Source organism: Bos grunniens, chromosome 7 (assembly GCF_055505025.1).
Source record: "Bos grunniens cultivar Pamir isolate PY7600 chromosome 7, Bosgru_T2T1.0, whole genome shotgun sequence".
In the NCBI taxonomy this organism is placed as follows: Eukaryota; Metazoa; Chordata; class Mammalia; order Artiodactyla; family Bovidae; genus Bos; species Bos grunniens.
Window position 1 is genome coordinate 6,514,897 of NC_141171.1, and position 17,326 is coordinate 6,532,222.

A 17,326-nucleotide genomic window follows, 5' to 3' on the forward strand; every position below is an offset into this window, starting at 1 on the left:
TTGGCCCTCTCTGCCCTATTGAGGAGCTCCAGCTTCTTTTAGTCCATCATTTCTCAAATGTTAGTATGCTTGCAGGGATCCTGTTCAAATGCAGAGTCTGTCTCAGTAGGTCTGAGTGGGGAGTCAGGCATTCTGCATTTCTTAACTCAGGGGTCACAGATGCTGTTCACCTGAGGACCACACGCTGTGCTTCATCCTCATTCAGGATTCTCATGAAAGCCTGACCCAGAAAATGCCTGCAGCCCAGGAAACACATCGCCCCATGCCTTACAAATCATTCTACTACTTCTCACAAGTGCCTTAGACCTGACTACTGACCAAGTTCTCTACAGATCTTCACAAGAGCCAGGTAAGGGAATCCAGATTATTGTACCAATGAGCCCATTTCACAGATGAATAAACTGATGCTCATGTAAGCAAAACAACCTGCCTGGTGTTTACTCACTGCTAAAGGCAGAACTGACTTCTAGTTTGAAGATTATTCCTTAAGCCAGATTGGCTCTCAGGTTCACAAAATTCCTAGGGGCCCATGCATTCTCTAGCTGGCCCTGCAAACAGCACACAGACTCTGAGAAGAAACCTTTACAGAGGCTTAGCAGGAACACCAAACTTGGGGGCTCAACAGCTAAGCCCAATGCCTCCCTTTTCTAAGGGTAGGCGAGTCCTCCGGAACAATTGTAGTCATTCTTGGGTTCCAGCTATGGGACCACAGGTTCATTGCATATGTAAATTAGCTTAGCCTCTATTTCCTCAGCATCCCTAGGGGAGAAGAGCTTGAAACAGGAGCGTGCCAGGTCACTATCCCAGACTTTCTGACTCAATTGGCCTGGAGAATCCCAGGGACAGAGGAGCCTAGTGGGCTGCCGTCTATAGGGTCGCAGAGTCAGACATGACTGAAGTGACTTAGCAGCAGCAGCAGAGATGAGATAGGGGAAGAAGGGCCCCGGGGAGCCTCTAAGGCACCCTCTCAACCTTCAAGAACCTTCAGGCTCCAGCACTTCAAGTCCAGAAGTTTTACTCTATGACTCCAGCAGGAATGTCTCAACCCCTACTGCATGCTCCCAGCCAGCCCAGAGACAGATTTCCTTCCAGACACTTGTGTCCTACATCACTACCGGGCTCCTGCCCTCCACAATTTTAGATTCCCCAATGTGTGCTAGGCTCTGTACTTGCCCAAGAGACCTGGTATGAGCCACCAGCAATTCATCTGCAGACAGGAAGTACAGCCCTGCGTTCAGGCTAAGACAACACAAAGCTTATTTTGCTTTGCAAAGTAACTGCTTTCCAAAAGCCCTTATAAAGAAATAGGCTCTGGCAGTGGACGAGCTAAAATAAAACAGAACAGAAACACTCTGCAGGCAGAGTATGATCCTATTTGCATAAGACTGCGCATTTACATCCATAACTACAGGGGTATAAATGCAGAGAAGTGAGGTCTGGAAGGCGGCCACAACATCGACTGTAATTATCTCTTTTTTCCTTTAGGCTTTTCAATTTGATTTTTCTCTTTAATGTACACTAGCATCTATCTTTTGGAGAAGGCAATGGCATCCCACTCCAGTACTCTTGCCTGGAGAATCCCATGGACGGAGAGCCTGGTAGGCTGCAGTCCATGGGGTCGCTAAGAGTCCGACACGACTGAGCGACTTCCCTTTCACTTTTCACTTTCATGCATTGGAGAAGGAAATGGCAACCCACTCCAGTGTTCTTGCCTGGAGAATCCCAGGGATGGGGGAGCCTGGTGGCCTGCCGTCTCTGGGGTCGCACAGAGTCGGACACGACTGAAGCGACTTAGCAGCGGCTGCTATCTTTATCATCTTAAAAAAAAAAAAAAGAAAAGCTATTTCTGAGAGGATACAGGAGTAATTTACATCTAAGTGGGAGAACAGATCACAAAGTTTCAGGTGATTGGTCTTTTTTCTAAAGCTAAAATTCTATTATCCCTTTAGTTTGCTGTTGTGCTAGAGTTATTAAAACAGGAGGAGATGAATAAGAAACACTCCCTAAGCCTTGTATAAAAATAGGCTGCATTCTAAGGAGGCCATTTACCGTTACTGGGAAAAAAAAAAAAAATCCAAGACTCTGGGTCTTCCCCCAGAGATTCTCCAAAAGGGTCTGGAGCTGGTGGGAGGAGGCTGACCCCAAATTACCCTGCCCTAGGGCCGGTCCTGCTCAGGAAGTGGAAAGGATCCTGGCCAGAGCTGGAAGAATTCCCGCTGGGCTCCAGCACAGCCTCGGCCCAGGCAAAGGGAGGAGGTTGCCCCAGAGCCACAGCAGGGAAGCGACATCGGTGTCACTTTCTCTGAACCTGATCACAGCCCCCAGCACTGCCGGCCCTTATATAGACACTCAGCTGCGGCTTTGGCTCCCGGCGCCAAGGGCAAGGAGAGAGGTCAGGGCTGCAGGCAGCCAGGACTTGTGACCTGGCCAGCAGAGCCGACCCCTGCCTGCGCCCTCACCACGACCTAGCCCCTCGCCCAAGTTCATCCGACCCCCTCCTGCCAGGATCCTTGACCTCTCTCCCCGCATCCTCCCCAGCACCTGTTCCCCACTCCTCTGAACAATCACGTTCCTCTCCTGCATCTGCTTCCCCTCCCCCAGCCCCACAATCCCAGGGGCTTCTCTCCTTGTCCTCGCTCACATCTGTCCCCTCTGCCCGCCCCCACGATACCAGAACCTGCCGGCGTCCCCGAACCGACCCCTGGGACTGTTTCCCCACGATCCAGGCCTTTCCCCTCCTCCAGACCCCTGGGTTTCCTTCCGTCTCCCGCCCCGTAATGCCAGCCCTCTTCAGCACCCCGGCCCTGGCTCACCTGGCTCATACTTGAGGTAGAGGATGGAGACGATGAAGTAGCTAAGGTCGAAAACAGGGAAGAGGGGCACCCGAGAGAAGCTGAGCGCAAGCTCACCCAGGCTTAGCGCCGAGAGCAGCTCCATGGCGCCCACCGGGTCCCACCCCAGCCCCCGGCCCGGTGCGTCCAGTCGCTGGCAACTGCGCCCCCGCCGCTGGATCCGCCCCCGCCCGCCAGGCGCCGCCCCAACCCGGCCCCCGCGGGAGAGGAGGAGCGACCGCTGGCCTCCCGGCGGGTCGTGGGACCGTCCTGTCCCACGGAGCTCGATCGGTCCAGCATCCCACACTCTGCCTCTCGAGCCATCATGACCCGATACAGCCCAGCCCGGGGGAGTGGGGTGGGTGGATGATGCCGGGTGCGGGGTCGCTATGGACTGTGAGTTGGACACGGAATCTCTCCTTGGAGGGGGGCGATATCCGTTCCTCAAGCCCACTAAGGCAGGACGGATCATTCAGGACCCCACTCCTGTGGGGCTCGGTTAGGACCCACATCCTCTGTGGAGCCCTTGGATCGAGACCTCCATCCCCCCGTGGGACCGGATCACTTGTGAACCTCATACTCCCGTGCCCCATAGGGTCTTTTCGGTCAGATCCCTCGTCCTCTATCGATCTGTCATGATCCCAGCTCTAAGTCATAACTTCTGTCCCCCGCGAGGAATCACGTCCTCCGAGGGAACCGCTCAGTGGGAACCCCCGCCCTCGATAGTGCCCAGGGCTAGTGGGGATCTTGCCTTCCGTGGGGCCCAGGAGGAGGCCCTTTTGGAACCCAACAGTCGGGATGTACATGTCAGGGAGAGCCCACTGCGTTGGGATCCATTCCCTTATGCAGTTTAATGATCAAAAAATCCCGTTTTTCCAAAGGCCGCATCCTTTGAGAGCCTAGCCCAGCAGAAGGAAAAGCTGCTGCGCTAGTGGTGTGGAGCGCTGGTCACTCACACATGGGCGATAGGCTTCCAATCCGTGACCCAATCCTGCCCTCATATGCTTCCTTCCCGTTGGATGACGTCTGGTTCTCGCCCCGCCCTTTCTTGGGTACGTTCAAGGCCTGGGGGCTCAGATGGTGAAGAATATGCCTGCAATGCGGGAGATGTGGGTTCGAGCCCTGGGTCGGAAAGGTTCCCGGAAGAAGGGAATGGCAACCCATTCCAGTATTCTTGCCTGGGGAAGTCCATGGACAGAGGAGCCTGAAGGGTTACAGTCCATGGGGTCGCAAAGAGTGGGACACGACTGAGCGACTAACACTTTCACTAACACTTTTCAAGCAAGGAACGGCGCTGGCTCTTCCTTTAAGGGGCTTGGCCTGTAGAAGGCGGGACCCTGACCGTCTTGGTCTTTGATTGGCTCAGCCCTCGCCAGAGCTGCTTCCGGATTGGCTGGCTCATGTGTCTCTCCCCTCCCTCCCCGAGGTTTCCGCTTCCTGTTCTGACGGACGCTCCGGCCGTAACGATGATCGGGGACATCCTGCTGTTTGGGTAATTAGGGGGACCAGAGGATGGGACATGAGGGCCCTTTACGGTGGGGGGCGGTATAAGTAACCGTATTCTTCCTCTGCAGGACGCTGCTGATGAACGCCGGGGCGGTGCTCAACTTTAAGCTGTGAGTAGGCCGCGTTGGACCGTGGCTCCATCCGGGGGAACTGTAGCCCCGCCCCTGCAAGCGTGAGCCTGCCCTAGGACCCCGGCCCCGCCCCCAAGTCCCGGCCTCTAGTTCCGCCTCCGTTCTGGTCCGTCTTCTAAGATCCTCTGCGCCACCGCAACTTGAAATCCAGACTCTCAGTTCCCCCGGTATCCCTCTGCTCGCACCCATGAGAGCCTCAGGCCCATCCCCCGAGAATCTCTTAGCCCTAACGTGTATCCTCAGCCCCACATCTGGCACCCTCGGACCACCACCTCCACCTCGTCAATGGCTGTAGTCATAGCTATGATTGGCGGGGCAAGTGGTGGTCCAGGGAGGATCACTGAACTGCTCGAAGTCACAGTAGACCAGCGGTAGGGCTAGAACTCTCCTCTGAGCTGGGGATCAGGGCCTGGGGACCAAGTGATGTGTCTGTCCTATTGAAAGTGGACGCTGTCTGCTTCTCTTTGTAGGAAAAAGAAGGACACGCAGGGCTTTGGGGAGGAGTCGAGGGAGCCCAGCACAGGTAAGGCCTCCTATCAGGACTCTGAAATTGGTACATTTCGGAGAGGACAGTTTTTTCTCATCAGTTTTAAGTGTGTGTGGTGGGGGGTGGCCTGAGTTTGTGCTGTTCCTTCTACCCATCTTTGTCATCCACTTGTTTCTCTTACCAGGCCTCCTTGCGTAGATCAGCATTCATATCACTTTTTACAATTATAATTTTCTTCTGTCTGTGCTATCATCTGGCTAATATCTACTTCTCACACTTGATCTTAAGCTCCAGAAAAGAGGTTCCAGCTTGTTTTGGCTTCCTTGTGTCCTTGAAGTTCCAACATTCCAGTGTGAATGAGTGAATATCCTCACAAATAAGTATTACCTTCAGAATGCTGTTGTTATTGTTCAGTCGTTCAGCTGTGTTCAGCTCTTTGCAACCTCATGAACCAGAGCCCCCACAGGGCCCCCACAGACCCTTTTTGTGGGATTCTCCAGGCAAGAATATTGGAGTGGGTTCAGAATGCTGTAGACCTGTTTAATTTTCAACTAGATTAATTTTCTAGTAGATTAGCTTTCAAATAAGCCAGGAGATATCATATAAAAATTCAAATGTAAATCAGAACATTCTACTACTTGGAGATCAAGAGACCTTTTGGCATCTGTTGAATGGGAGTTGAGAAGCAGGACCCCATCGAAGTGGGGCCTGTGGACTCTAGCTTATCCCAGCCTCCGCCCCTTATCTTTATAGCATTTTACCCACCTGGCCCCTGGTGGTCCTCGAATGTATACTTGCAGCTAAAATGACTCGTATAACTTTGGAGTCTAATGGGACCTGTACCTGACTGTTATATCCATTCATCCATTCATCCACCTAGCATTTATTGAGCTCCTCTTATATACTAGCTACTGTGCTGGATGCTGGGAACACAGCAGGGAACAAGACAGAGGTAATTCCTGCCTTTGGGTTGTGGTCACACAGAGTGGGACAAACAGTTCCTCAACAAAGAACAGACAGTAAAGGAGAAGATGTAGGATAGCAATGGGGTTGCTGCTCCAGCTTCCTTGTGTGGAGCCAAGGTCATGGGTGCTATGATGGAGCATTGCATGGGGACAGCAGGAACCCTGAGGAGCTGTGAATCTGAACAGACAGTCTGACAGCTCTCCTTTATCGGGGGCTTGCCTGGTGGTGGCCGCCTTATTAGGTTCTTCCTACAGGTATTTCATTCCACCTCTGTTTCTAAAAGGCAAGGAGCATTTCCTGTGTTACAGATGAGGAAACTGAGGCTCAGAAGTGTAGCTCAACTTTTTTGTGGCTACCCAGCAAATCAGTGACAGCATGAGGATTTGAGCCTGGGTTTTTCTGTCTCCAGAGATTGTCCCCTCAGTCACTAGACCGTCCGTCTGTTCAGTCATTCATACATGCATCATTCATTCAGCAGTTGTGTACGTTGCTCGCCACTACGTGGAAGGCACTATTCTAGCTTAGAGGTAGCAGGAGCATTGATGACAAGGATGGTCAGAACAGCGACTTTCCTCTGACTGGGGGCTTCTTGCAAGGCTCCTTCAAGCTAGGACTCTGTGTGGGCTGTTGCCCCCACAGAGAATGCTCCTCTCTCTCCATCGTCTGCTTGGTTGACCCCTGATATCATAGTGACTGCATTTATCAGAGCATGCTATATAATGGGCACTGTGCAGTGGACTTCCCAGTCCCGCATCACCCCTATTTACATTGGAAGAAACTGGGGCACACATAGGCCCAAGTCACCTATGCGGAAGGGCAGCAAACTTCTGCCCATATTTAACATCCGAGCCTCTACACTTTCTCAGTGAGACTTCTGACCCCACCCCCCTCCTGACGCATGTCAGGTTGGGAACCCCATTATAGCTCCACGGCACTCATAGTGAATTATCAGTTATGTGGTTACTTGTTTAGTGTTTGTCCTACCTGTGAGGTCCTTGGGGCGGGGATACCCGTCTCATTCCTCCCTGTACCCCCTAGACTAGTAGCCTTTAATCAGCCTTTGTTGAGAGGGATAGAGGCCATTTTTATGATCCTGGGCTCAGAGAAGGGCCTCACCAAGCATTGCCTTGCAGACATCCTGGGGATGGACCTGTCTCTGACATTTGCAGTCCGTGCTGGGCCAACACTATGGAGGGTGTGTTTCATGTCACTAACCCCATGACTTGGACAACACTGTTGTTTAGTCACTCAGTTGGGTCCGACTCTTTGCAACCCCATGGACTGCAACCCACCAGGCTCCTCTGTTCATGGGATTTTCCAGGCAAGGATACTGGAATGAGTTGCCATGCCCTCCTCCAGGGGATCTTCCCCACCCAGGGATCAAACCTACGTCTCCTGCGGCTCCTGCATTGCAGGTAGGTCCTTTACCACTGAGCCACCAGGGAAGCCCCTTTGGACGGTGCTGGACTTGTCTAAACTATGTTGAGCAAGCCCTTGTGCTGCTTCTATGCTTGGATGGTGCAGCAGCGCGAAGTGGCCATCATGTTGGGTTGCTCTGGAAGTTTCCAAGCTCCTGCCCGGTATTCCATACTTCCCAGACAGCCCTGATCTATGGATGGCACTTGGGGTGCCACCCTTGTGGAGCACCTCATCTGGATCTGTTCATCTCATTCTGGAGGCCTTAAGAGGCTGGGTAATCAACTCAAAACCCCAGAGGAAGGTTCTGGAATCCAGATCTCTGGAATCTTTTTTTTCCCCTAATATTTATGTTTTGTAGTTGTGTCAGATCTTAGCTGTGGCACACAAGGTCTTCACTGTGGCATGTGGGATCTTTCGTTGTGCACAGGCTTCTCTCTAGTGTGTTGTATGGGCTCAGTAGTTGCAGCACACGGCCTCTGTTGCCCTGAGGCATGTGGGATCTTCTTGCCCCAACCAGGGATCTAAGCTGCATCTCCTGTATTGGAAGGCAGATTCTTAATCCCTGGACTGCCAGGGAAGTCCCTCTGGAGTCTTCATGTACCAAATTCCCTCACCTTGGAGTGGTTTCTATTCCTTGGCATCAGTGTGTACTAGAGTAAATCGTCACCAAAGCAGAACTGTCGTTTTACTTGCCTGAACTACTATGCTTTTTCAGTTGTAAGGGGTTTCCCTGGTGGCTCAGATAGTAAAGAATCCATCTACAATGCAGGAGACCAGGCTTCAATCCCTGGGTTGGGAAGATCCCCTGGAGAAGGGACTGGCTACCCACTCCAGTATTCTTGCCTAGTGAATTCTATGGACAGAGGAGCCTGGCAGGCTACGGTCCATGGAGTCACAAACAGTTGGACATGACTGAGCAACTAACACTATCACTTCAGTTGTAAATCCTGGAAACCAGCTCAAAATGTGTAAATCGAATTGAAACATCCCAGGGTAGCATGGTCTTCAGACACATGTGTATTCAGGGCTTACACCAGACCTGTAGCACGTGACCCTCCCCAGCTCTTATTCCTCCTGGGTTGGTTTTACTCTCAGGCTGGCTTGTGCTGATAAAGATGACCCTTGACCCACATTTTTTCTGTGGAGGGCCAGATCATGAACAGTTGAGGCTTTGTGGGCCATCAGTCTCTGGTGCAACACTTCACCTCTGTGATTTGGAAGCTGCCGTGGACAATATGTAAATAAATAGGCATGGCTGTATTTTAATAAAGTTTTATTTACAGACATGAAAATTTGAATTTCATGTAATTTCTTGTGTCTCACTAAACGCTTTGTTGATTTTTTTTTTTAATTATTAAAAAAAAAAATTTCTTCACTCATGGGCTATACAGAAGTAGGTAGCAGAGGCCAGTTTTGGCCTGTGGACCAGCCATGGTTTTCCAACCCTTGCCTTAGAGAATTGGGCTTCCATCTTCACAGCCCAGCAACCCTGGCAGAAAGCAGATGCCTCTTTCCCAGTAGTTGGGGCCAAAGTCCCAGGGCCACCTCTCACTGGACAGATTTGGGTCATGTGCTCTTCCCTGAGCCACTCAGAGGCTGGGGGCTTGGTCCTCTCTGGGGGTTGGTCAGTGGCATCTATAGCCTGCATGCTCAGGGTTGGGGAACAGAGGTGGCCCAAAGGAAAAGCCATGCTGCTGCTGGAATACGGGGGCAGTGGGTGCGGGGCGGGCAGGGACCCCAGAAGTACACTGCAGTGGTGAAAACAGAAGTGTTAGCACTGCTTGTGAAAATGCTTTCTGACTTCCCAGGTGACAACATCCGGGAGTTCCTGCTGAGCCTCAGATACTTTCGAGTCTTCATCGCCCTGTGGAATGTCTTCATGATGTTCTGCATGATCGTGTAAGTCCAGCCCGCCTGTCTCCTCTGTCATTACTGTCCTCAGTGTCGTCCTCTAGAATGATCCCGTTGATGGTCGTTCTCTGTCCTCCCAGTCTGCACTTCTGTGTCATACTTTGTGCTTTCAAAGTAACTGTCTATGCTTGAGAGGGAACTGGGGTCTACACGAGTTAGACTATGTCCCTGCAGTCCAGGCTGAAGCTTTGATTAGAACATGGCGTTCTCCAAGTCCTGGCTATGCCCGGGGCCTTGGCGGGAGCTGCCAAGAGATGCCTTCCCTGGAGCCTGTGGCTCCGTCACCTCTTGCCAGCTCTGTTGTGCTTAGCCTATGCTTGGCGTTGGCCAAAGTGGAAAATATGGCTTGAGAGACCAGTGTGCTGCTGGGTTTTGCTCCCACCCTGCTGGAAGCCAGCAGAAGTGTATTCAGAATTTATTTCTGTTTTTTATGCCTATTTATATTTTTCTCATTAGGTGAAAAATATCCAGTTGGATTGGTTTTCCTGTCAGTGTCAGGGCCATAATTCCAATACTGCTGTTAATGAATTATGAGACTCAAGGGAAAAAAAAAAAAACAAGAGAATCAGGGGTTCTGGGGCATGCTGGGCCCACCCCTGTGTCCTTTCTCTAAAGAGGAAGAGAATGAAAAGTTGGCTGTCTTGAGTCATTGAGATGCTGAATTTGCGGTTGCTGGGTGGTCCTTGTGTCAACCAAGTAGCTGTTTAAGGGGATGATTCCAGGGTGTAGGAGGTCCGGTGAGCAGGGGTTTCTGTGGCATTAGAAAGTATTTTAGAGGCCAGAAAGAGGACTGTAAAGTATGCCTGACAAGTATTAATTGCTCACTTGTGTCTTGACTCTCTGCAACTCCATGGACTGTAGCCTGCTAGGTTCTTTTGTCCATGGAATTCTCCAGATAAGAACACTGGAGTGAGTTGCAATGCCCTTTTCCAGGGGATCTTCCCGACCCAGGGATCAAATCCGGGTCTCTTGCATTGCAGGCATATTCTCTAGTGTCTGAGCCACCAGAGAAGCCCAAAAATATGCTTGGAAAGACCCTTTTGGGGAGTTTGGATGAGGCCTACCTGGGTACAAAGAGGGCTCATGAAGAGATCAAGGAATTTGCAGGAGTGTAGGAAGTATAACTAAGTTCTCACAGAAAGTAGAAGTGTTGGGGAGCTCCTCCTTCATTCATTTATTAGTATTTATTCACAAGTGTCTGTTGAGGGCTGTGCTCCAGGGTTACAGTTGAGACCGAAACAGCCACAGTCCCTGCCTTCAGTGAACGCACTGGTCGCTCAAATGGTTAAGAATCTGCGTGCAATGCAGGAGATCCAGGTTCAAACTGTGGATCAGGAAGATCCACTGGAGAAGGAAATGGCTACCCACTCCAGTATTCGTGCTGAAAAGTCCCACAGATGGAGGAGCCTGGCGGCCTACAGCCCGTGGGGTCGCAAAGAGTGAGACACAACTGAGCGACTAACATTTTTCTTTCAGCGAATGCACAGAATAACAGGGGCATAGCAAGAAAATAGGAAAAAAATCAATTACGAGGTGGAGAATTGAAGGGGGAGGCTCCTGGTTTAGGATGGTCAGGGAGAGGCTAAGAAGATGCCGTTGAAATCAAGACCTAAAGAACCAGAGGAAACCTGCCATTTACAGAGCTGGAGAGAGGCACAGTAGTGCCGGAAGTAGCATGTGAAGGTTCTGGGGCAGAAGAGAGCTCACTATGTTCTCATCATTTTCTCTGTCCATCGGCTTCATCGTCCTTTCCTACCTGACCAGCTTTCTTCACTACTTGCCTGCTGGCTTGTGACCATCAGGATGGTAGCCTTAGGCTTTGTAACCTCTCAGCTCAGCCCAAGGCTAGCTTAGCCAGTAGCCCAGGATCCTGATTTTGATTGTGGCTTTTTATAGATCCCTGACCTAGGCCAACTCTTTTCAGCCTGTGCTCTGAGTGAGGGAAGCTTCTCTCCAGAAAGGGCTCTGTCAGGGAGGTAGCGACCAGCTTTTCCAGGATGTTGAAAAGTGGAAATCACCTAAATCTCCAAGAATAGGAGAAGAGTCAGGTAGCTCAAAAGATACTCATATGACCGATGGTGATGACACCATCATTGATAACATGTCTACAAAGAATTTTCTTTTTTCTTTTTGGTCATGCTCCATGGTTTGTGGGATCTTAGTTCCCCAACCAAGAATAGAACCTGGGCCCTCGGCAGTGAGAGTGCAGAGTCCTAACCACTGGACTGTCAGGGAATTCTGCCTCCCCACTGCCACCCACACGCACACCCAGGAAAATGTTTAGAAAGTAAAGAAGGTGGGATATCACCTGTAGGTACACTCTAGCGTCACACTCTGGCATTGTGACTTGCACACAGTAACGCTGAATAAATGCTGAATGAGTGAGTGGGGGAAGCAACTGCCAGTGAGGAATCGGAAGGATCTAGTCCAGCCTGTCCACTGAGGTAACCGTGCTGTGACTGCTGAGGAAGTCAGCGGGTCCAAGGGGATGGTTCAGTATTCTGTGCACTCACTTTTGTAATTATTGGAGCTGAGCTCAGTTGGAAATTTTTTAAAAGTCCTAAAAAGTTTGAATCAACCCTGAATTTTCATTGGAAGGACTGATGCTGAAGCTGAAGCTCCAATACTTTGGCCACCTGATGCGCAAAGCTGACTCACTGGAAAAGACCCTGATGTTGGGAAAGACTGAGAGCAGGAGGCGAACGGGGCGACAGAGGATGAGATGGTTGGATGGCATTATCGACTCAGTGGACATGCTGCTGCCGCCGCCGCTGTATCGATTCAGTCGTGTCCGACTCTGCAACCCCATAGACGGCAGCCCACAAGGCTCCTGTCCCTGGGATTCTCCAGGCAAGAACACTGGAGCCGGTTGCCATTTCCTTCTGCAATACATGAAAGTGAAAAGTGAAAAGTCGCTCAGTCGTGTCCGACTCTTAGCAACCCCATGGACTGCAGCCTACCAGGCTCCTCAGCCCATGGGATTTTCCAGGCAAGAGTACTGGAGTGGGGTGCCATTGCCTTTTCCCAATGGACATGAGTTTGCACTAACTCCAGGAGATAGTGAAGGTCAGGGAAACCTGACGTGCTGCAGTCCATGGGGTCACAAAGAGTCAGACATGACATAGTGACTGAACGACAACAACAAAAAGCTTGAAATATAGGGAGAAGTGGAGAAGGCGATGGCACCCCACTCTAGGACTCTTGCCTGGAAAATCCCATGGATAGAGGAGCTCTGGTAGGCTACAGTCCATGGGGTCACAAAGAGTCGGACATGACTGAGTGACTTCACTTCACTTCACTTCACAGGGAGAAAGGTGTCTGAATGTTTAGAGACCAAGGGCACTGATATCTGCAACTTTGAAACATATCCAAAATTATGTAGATGGATAATTGGGTAGATAAACGGATAGATACATGGTAAAGTGAAGTGTAATTGCAGAATGTAGGTCGTGTGTTTGTGGGTGTTTGCTGAACTGTCCTTTTAACTCTTCTTTATGTTGAAATATTCGTAAAAAAATTATGGGCAGGGGAAGATAGGGAGAAAAGGAAAGTGTCAAACCATGGAAAAAGATTTTAAGTAAAAAGTGGAAGTCAGTCTTCACAATTCAGTATCTGGTAGTACTCTCATATGGTTGTGCAACCATAACCTCTAATTCTAGAATGTTTTCACCTGCCACAAGGGAAACCCACTGCCCATTAAGCAGTTCCTTCCCATTCCTCCCTTTCCCACCCTTAGGCAGCGACTGATCTCCTTTCTGTCTCTACTGGATTTGCCTGTCGTGCATATTTCACACTGGTGGGGTCATTATGGCTGTCTGTGTCTGGCTGCCTTCATTCAGCATAACGTCTTCTCCGTTCTTCATGTTGTAGCGTGTGTCACTATTTCATTTCCTTCTGTGACTGAATAATAGTCCATTGTATTGAGATGCCGCAGTTTGTGCATCGGTTGGTGGATATTTGAGATGTTGCCACTTTTTGGCTATTTTGAATAATGCTGATACAAACATTTGTGTACAAGTGTTTATGCAGATTTAAGTTTTCAAATCTCTGGTATATACCCAGGAGTGGAATTGCTGGGTCATATGGTAACTATATTTATCCTTTTGAGGAACCGCCAGACTCTTTTTCAAAGTGGCTCAGCAATTTACATTACCACTAGCAGTGTCTGACGGTTCCAATTTCTGCATGACCTTGCTAATGCTTGTTATTGTCAATCTTTTTGATTATAGCCTTCCTAATGGATATGAAGGTTGATTTACATTTCCTTGACAGTTAATGACATTGAACCATTGGCCATTTGTATATCTTCTTTGGTGAAATGCCTGTTTAGATCTTTTACCAGTTTTTAGTTGGATTATTACTAAAGTTATAATTGTAGGGGTTCTTTTTACGTTCTAGATACCAGTCCCTTATCAGGTAAATGATTTGAAAGTATTTCCTCCCATTTGGTGAATTGTCTTTTCAGTTTCTTGATGGTGTCATCTGAAGCGCAAAATTCTACAAATTTGATGAAGTCCAGTGTGTCTGTTCGGAGAAGGCAATGGCACCCCACTCCAGTACTCTTGCCTGGAAAATCCCATGGATGGAGGAGCCTGGTGGGCTGCAGTCCATGGGGTCGCTAAGAGTCAGACACGACTGAGCGACTTCACTTTCACTTTTTACTTTCATGCACTGGAGAAGGAAATGGCAACCCACTCCAGTGTTCTTGCCTGGAGAATCCCAGGGAGGGGGGAGCCTGGAGGGCTGCCGTCTATGGGGTCGCACAGAGTCGGACACGACTGAAGCGACTCAGCAGCAGCAGCAGCAGCGTGTCTGTTTGTTTTGTCGCTTGTACTTTTTGTGTTATAGCCTCGAAGTCATTGCCTCATCCAAGGCTTCCTGGTGGCTCAGACAATAAGGAGTCCACCTTCAATGCGGGGTACCTGGTTCGATCCCTGCGTCGGGAAGATTCCCCTGGAGAAGGGAATGGCAACCCACTCCAGTATTCTTGCCAGGAGAATTCCGTGGACAGAGGCGGGTCAGAGGAGCCTACAGTCCGGGAGTCGAGAAGAGTCAGATACTACTTTCACTTCACTTTTTAACCCAAGGGCACAAGGACTTTCACCTACAAGTTTCTTGTAAACGTTTATAGTTTTAATAATTAGGTCTGTGATCCATTTTGAGTTAACTTTTGTGTATGGTGTGGAGTGGGGATCCAGCTGCTCTCGTTTGTATGTGGTGTGACTCAGTTGTTCCTTCCCCATCTGTTAGTTTTTCAAATAACCATTTTATCTTGGAAAGAGTTAGGTTTATAGAAATGTCGCAAAGATAATACAGAGAATTCCCTTATACTATTCATTGACAGCACAAGGGTTAGGGGAGTTGACCGTCCTCGAAGTTGAAGATCCAAGTGTAACTTTACAGTTGGCCCTCCATATCGGCAGTCCTGCATCCACAGGTTCAGCCAACCTTGGATTGTGTAGTACTGCAGTAATACAGTTGAAAAAAATCCACAGTCAGCCAACCTTGGATCGTGTGGTACTGCAGTCCTTACTGTTGAAAACAATCCAGTCAACCAGCTTTGGGTCATGTAGCAGTGCAGTGTTTCCTGTTGAAAAATCCAGTCAACCAAACCTTAGATCCTGGAGTACTGCAGAATTTACTATTGAAAAAAAAAACAATATTGAAAAAAACTATTGAAACTATTGAAAAAAAAAAACCCACGTATAAGTGGTCTGGTACATGTTCAAACCTGTGTTGTTCAAGAGTCAGCTGTGTATATTTTTAACAACTCTGTAGTTTTCCCCTGTAGGCCTGTATCATAACCTATATACCCATTCTCAAACTTCATGAACATTTATACAGTTTCTAGGCGTCTCTTGTTCCAGAGTTTTTCAGTTAACAGTTCTCTAATACTTGTTTACTCAAAGGTCTTTTTCATTTATGAAAGTCACCACTGACTTGCAGTGATAGAGCATGGGCTCAAATAAAATGTAGGTACTTTTTAGAACAGTTACTTTTTTTAAAGTGTACAGTTGAGTGTTAAGTGTGTTTACATTGTTGTGTAATAGAGTTACTTGTAAAATCAGAAAATGGTATAAAATAATCTTAGTGTGTTTCTGACTCTGCGGTCCCATGGACTGTAGCCCATCAGGCTCCTCTGTCCATGGAATTTTCCAGGCCAGAGTACTGAAGTAGGTTACTGTTTCCTACTCCAGGGGATCTTCCTAACCCAGGGATTGAACCTGCCTCTCTGAGTCTCCTGCATTGGCAGCTAGGTTCTTTACTACTGGTGCCACCTGGGAAGCCCATAGTAATGGTAACCAGAAAATATTTCCTGACAGCGTTTTCAGGCCTACAGCTTCCCATCCTCATGGAGGTTTGCCCTCTAATTTTTCCAGGCTGTTTGGTTCCTGAGCTCCAGATGCAGAACCGAGAACACACCTTCTGAGTCTCTCTTGCTCCGTTCCTGACGACTTCAAGAATGTTTCTGACCAGAAACCGACTGACCTTCCCAGAAAGTCCAAGCTTGTGGTGGGTGGAAAAGATGTTCGCCAAGATGCTCATGGTTTCCCAGCCACATCGCTGTTTTCTTTACAAAGATGTTTTCTTTGATCGCTGCCTTGAAATGCTGTCTACTTAAGGAGTCTGAGGAGAGTGTATGTAGAGGGCTGGGATAATGTTGCATTCCCCAAAGATAAAAGAACCTATTTAATCAGAGCAGAATCTCTCTTCTACCAGGCTTTCCCTGGAAACCCGTTTCTGTGTCTTTCTTGGTTTATTTTCAATAACCATCCTTTTTTGGTTCGAGTTATATGGATTTGTAAAAATCTTTCTTACCAGGGATCTGAAGCAGAAAGGTTCGCTTTTCGGTTTGATGCAGCCTCTTATTGGACTGTGTTTGTGATGACTGAGCAAGTTCATTGTTGCTGGGTCAGTGTCCAGATTCCTTCCCCATCACAATGGTTTGTGCTCGACGTACTCAGCCACATGGTACCACTAAGGTTGCCCCAGGACTTCGAGGGTGAAGTATTATTGGTTCCCATGGAAGAGAGGTGCAGAGCAGTTGGCAGGGTGGATGGGGGTTTTATGAGAAACTTTGCCTTGCCTGGAAGCCCTCTATTAAAGTAACTTTTGGGGACCATTAATTGTAGAGTTTTTAGAATGAGAGTGATTTATGTGGTGGTACTGGGATCCAGTTCTGAAAGCTTGGTTTCGGGGGGTCTGCTTTTTAAGTGGATGATATCAAGATTGACAAACTATAAGCCTCATTTGAGGAAATACAGCATTTTGCACAGAAGCTTCTTTGAATCCGAGTGCGAATTTTATCACCAACATGGCTGTCTGGTGGTCAGCACCTGGATCCTGCAGGTGTTTGATTTATTTGTTGTGATGTGTGAAATCCAAGCTTCTAGGTAACCTGGTGGGAGGAAAAAATAAATATGCAGGCTTTTAGAACTAAGTTGGATTGAAAATAAAGCTCATTTCTAAAAAGGGCCTTTTGTTTATACATTTTTTTAACCAAGAAGTTGACTTTTGTATTTTACTCATTATTTTTTTGTCACTGTCACTGGGTTGTTTAAAAATTATTTTATTGAAGTAGAGTTGATTTAAAATGTTGTATTAATTTCTACTATAGAAGTTGACTTTCAGTTTGAGTTGTTGGGAAACACCTATGGTTTGTTTTATTATGGAGGCTTTCAAAAAGTTAGAGAAGCATCGTTAGATATTCCTTTTCAGATTTTGTTCAGTATATGTTGGGCAAGAATTGGGCGATTAAGATTTTGATGGGTTGCACCTGGAAGAGTAGAATGAGTGAGAGATGATGGAGGGGTTTTGCTAGGCCAGGTCGCAATCACTTATTCTGTTGCTTAGCTAATTCATTCTGTTGGGTTGGCCAAATGTTTCTTTCAGGTTTCTCCACAACATCTTACAGAAAAACCCAAACAAACTTTTTGGCCATCCCAAGACTTCATTTTTGGCCATCCCAAGACTTCATTTGGAAAAGGAAATGGCAACCCACTCCAGTACTCTTGCCTGGAGAATCCCACGGAGGGAGGAGCCTGGTAGGCTACAGTCCATGGCATCGCAAAGAG

General features: G+C 48.6%; 2 protein-coding genes across 8 annotated transcripts in view; one reads left to right on the forward strand and one right to left on the reverse strand.

Moving 5' to 3' along the window:
* TMEM38A (transmembrane protein 38A) overlaps positions 1-3,014 on the reverse strand; it is a 35,637-nt gene extending 32,623 nt beyond the window's left edge. For all 4 annotated transcript variants that reach the window (XM_086408630.1, XM_086408629.1, XM_086408628.1 and 1 more), the window contains exon 1: positions 2,814-3,014. In XM_086408630.1, the coding sequence (XP_086264756.1) occupies positions 2,814-2,937 (124 nt within the window). In that variant the 5' untranslated portion in view covers positions 2,938-3,014. The remainder of the gene's footprint in view (positions 1-2,813) is intronic.
* A 1,170-nt stretch (positions 3,015-4,184) lies between these two features.
* On the forward strand, positions 4,185-16,726 carry SMIM7 (small integral membrane protein 7). 4 transcript variants are annotated; one of them, XM_086408636.1, is made up of 5 exons: positions 4,264-4,323; positions 4,406-4,839; positions 4,939-4,991; positions 9,149-9,239; positions 15,632-16,726. In XM_086408636.1, exons 2-5 carry the CDS (start codon positions 4,754-4,756, stop codon positions 15,645-15,647), a joined length of 246 nt encoding a protein of 81 aa, XP_086264762.1. In that variant the 5' UTR covers positions 4,264-4,323; positions 4,406-4,753; the 3' UTR covers positions 15,648-16,726. The 4 variants fall into 4 exon arrangements, 3 of the variants coding, with proteins under 3 accessions (XP_086264761.1, XP_086264762.1, XP_086264763.1); XM_086408637.1 differs by having other exon boundaries at positions 4,406-4,447; XR_015166535.1 differs by lacking the exon at positions 4,264-4,323 and adding an exon at positions 7,243-7,336 and having other exon boundaries at positions 4,550-4,839.
* The last annotated feature ends 600 nt before the right edge of the window (positions 16,727-17,326 follow it).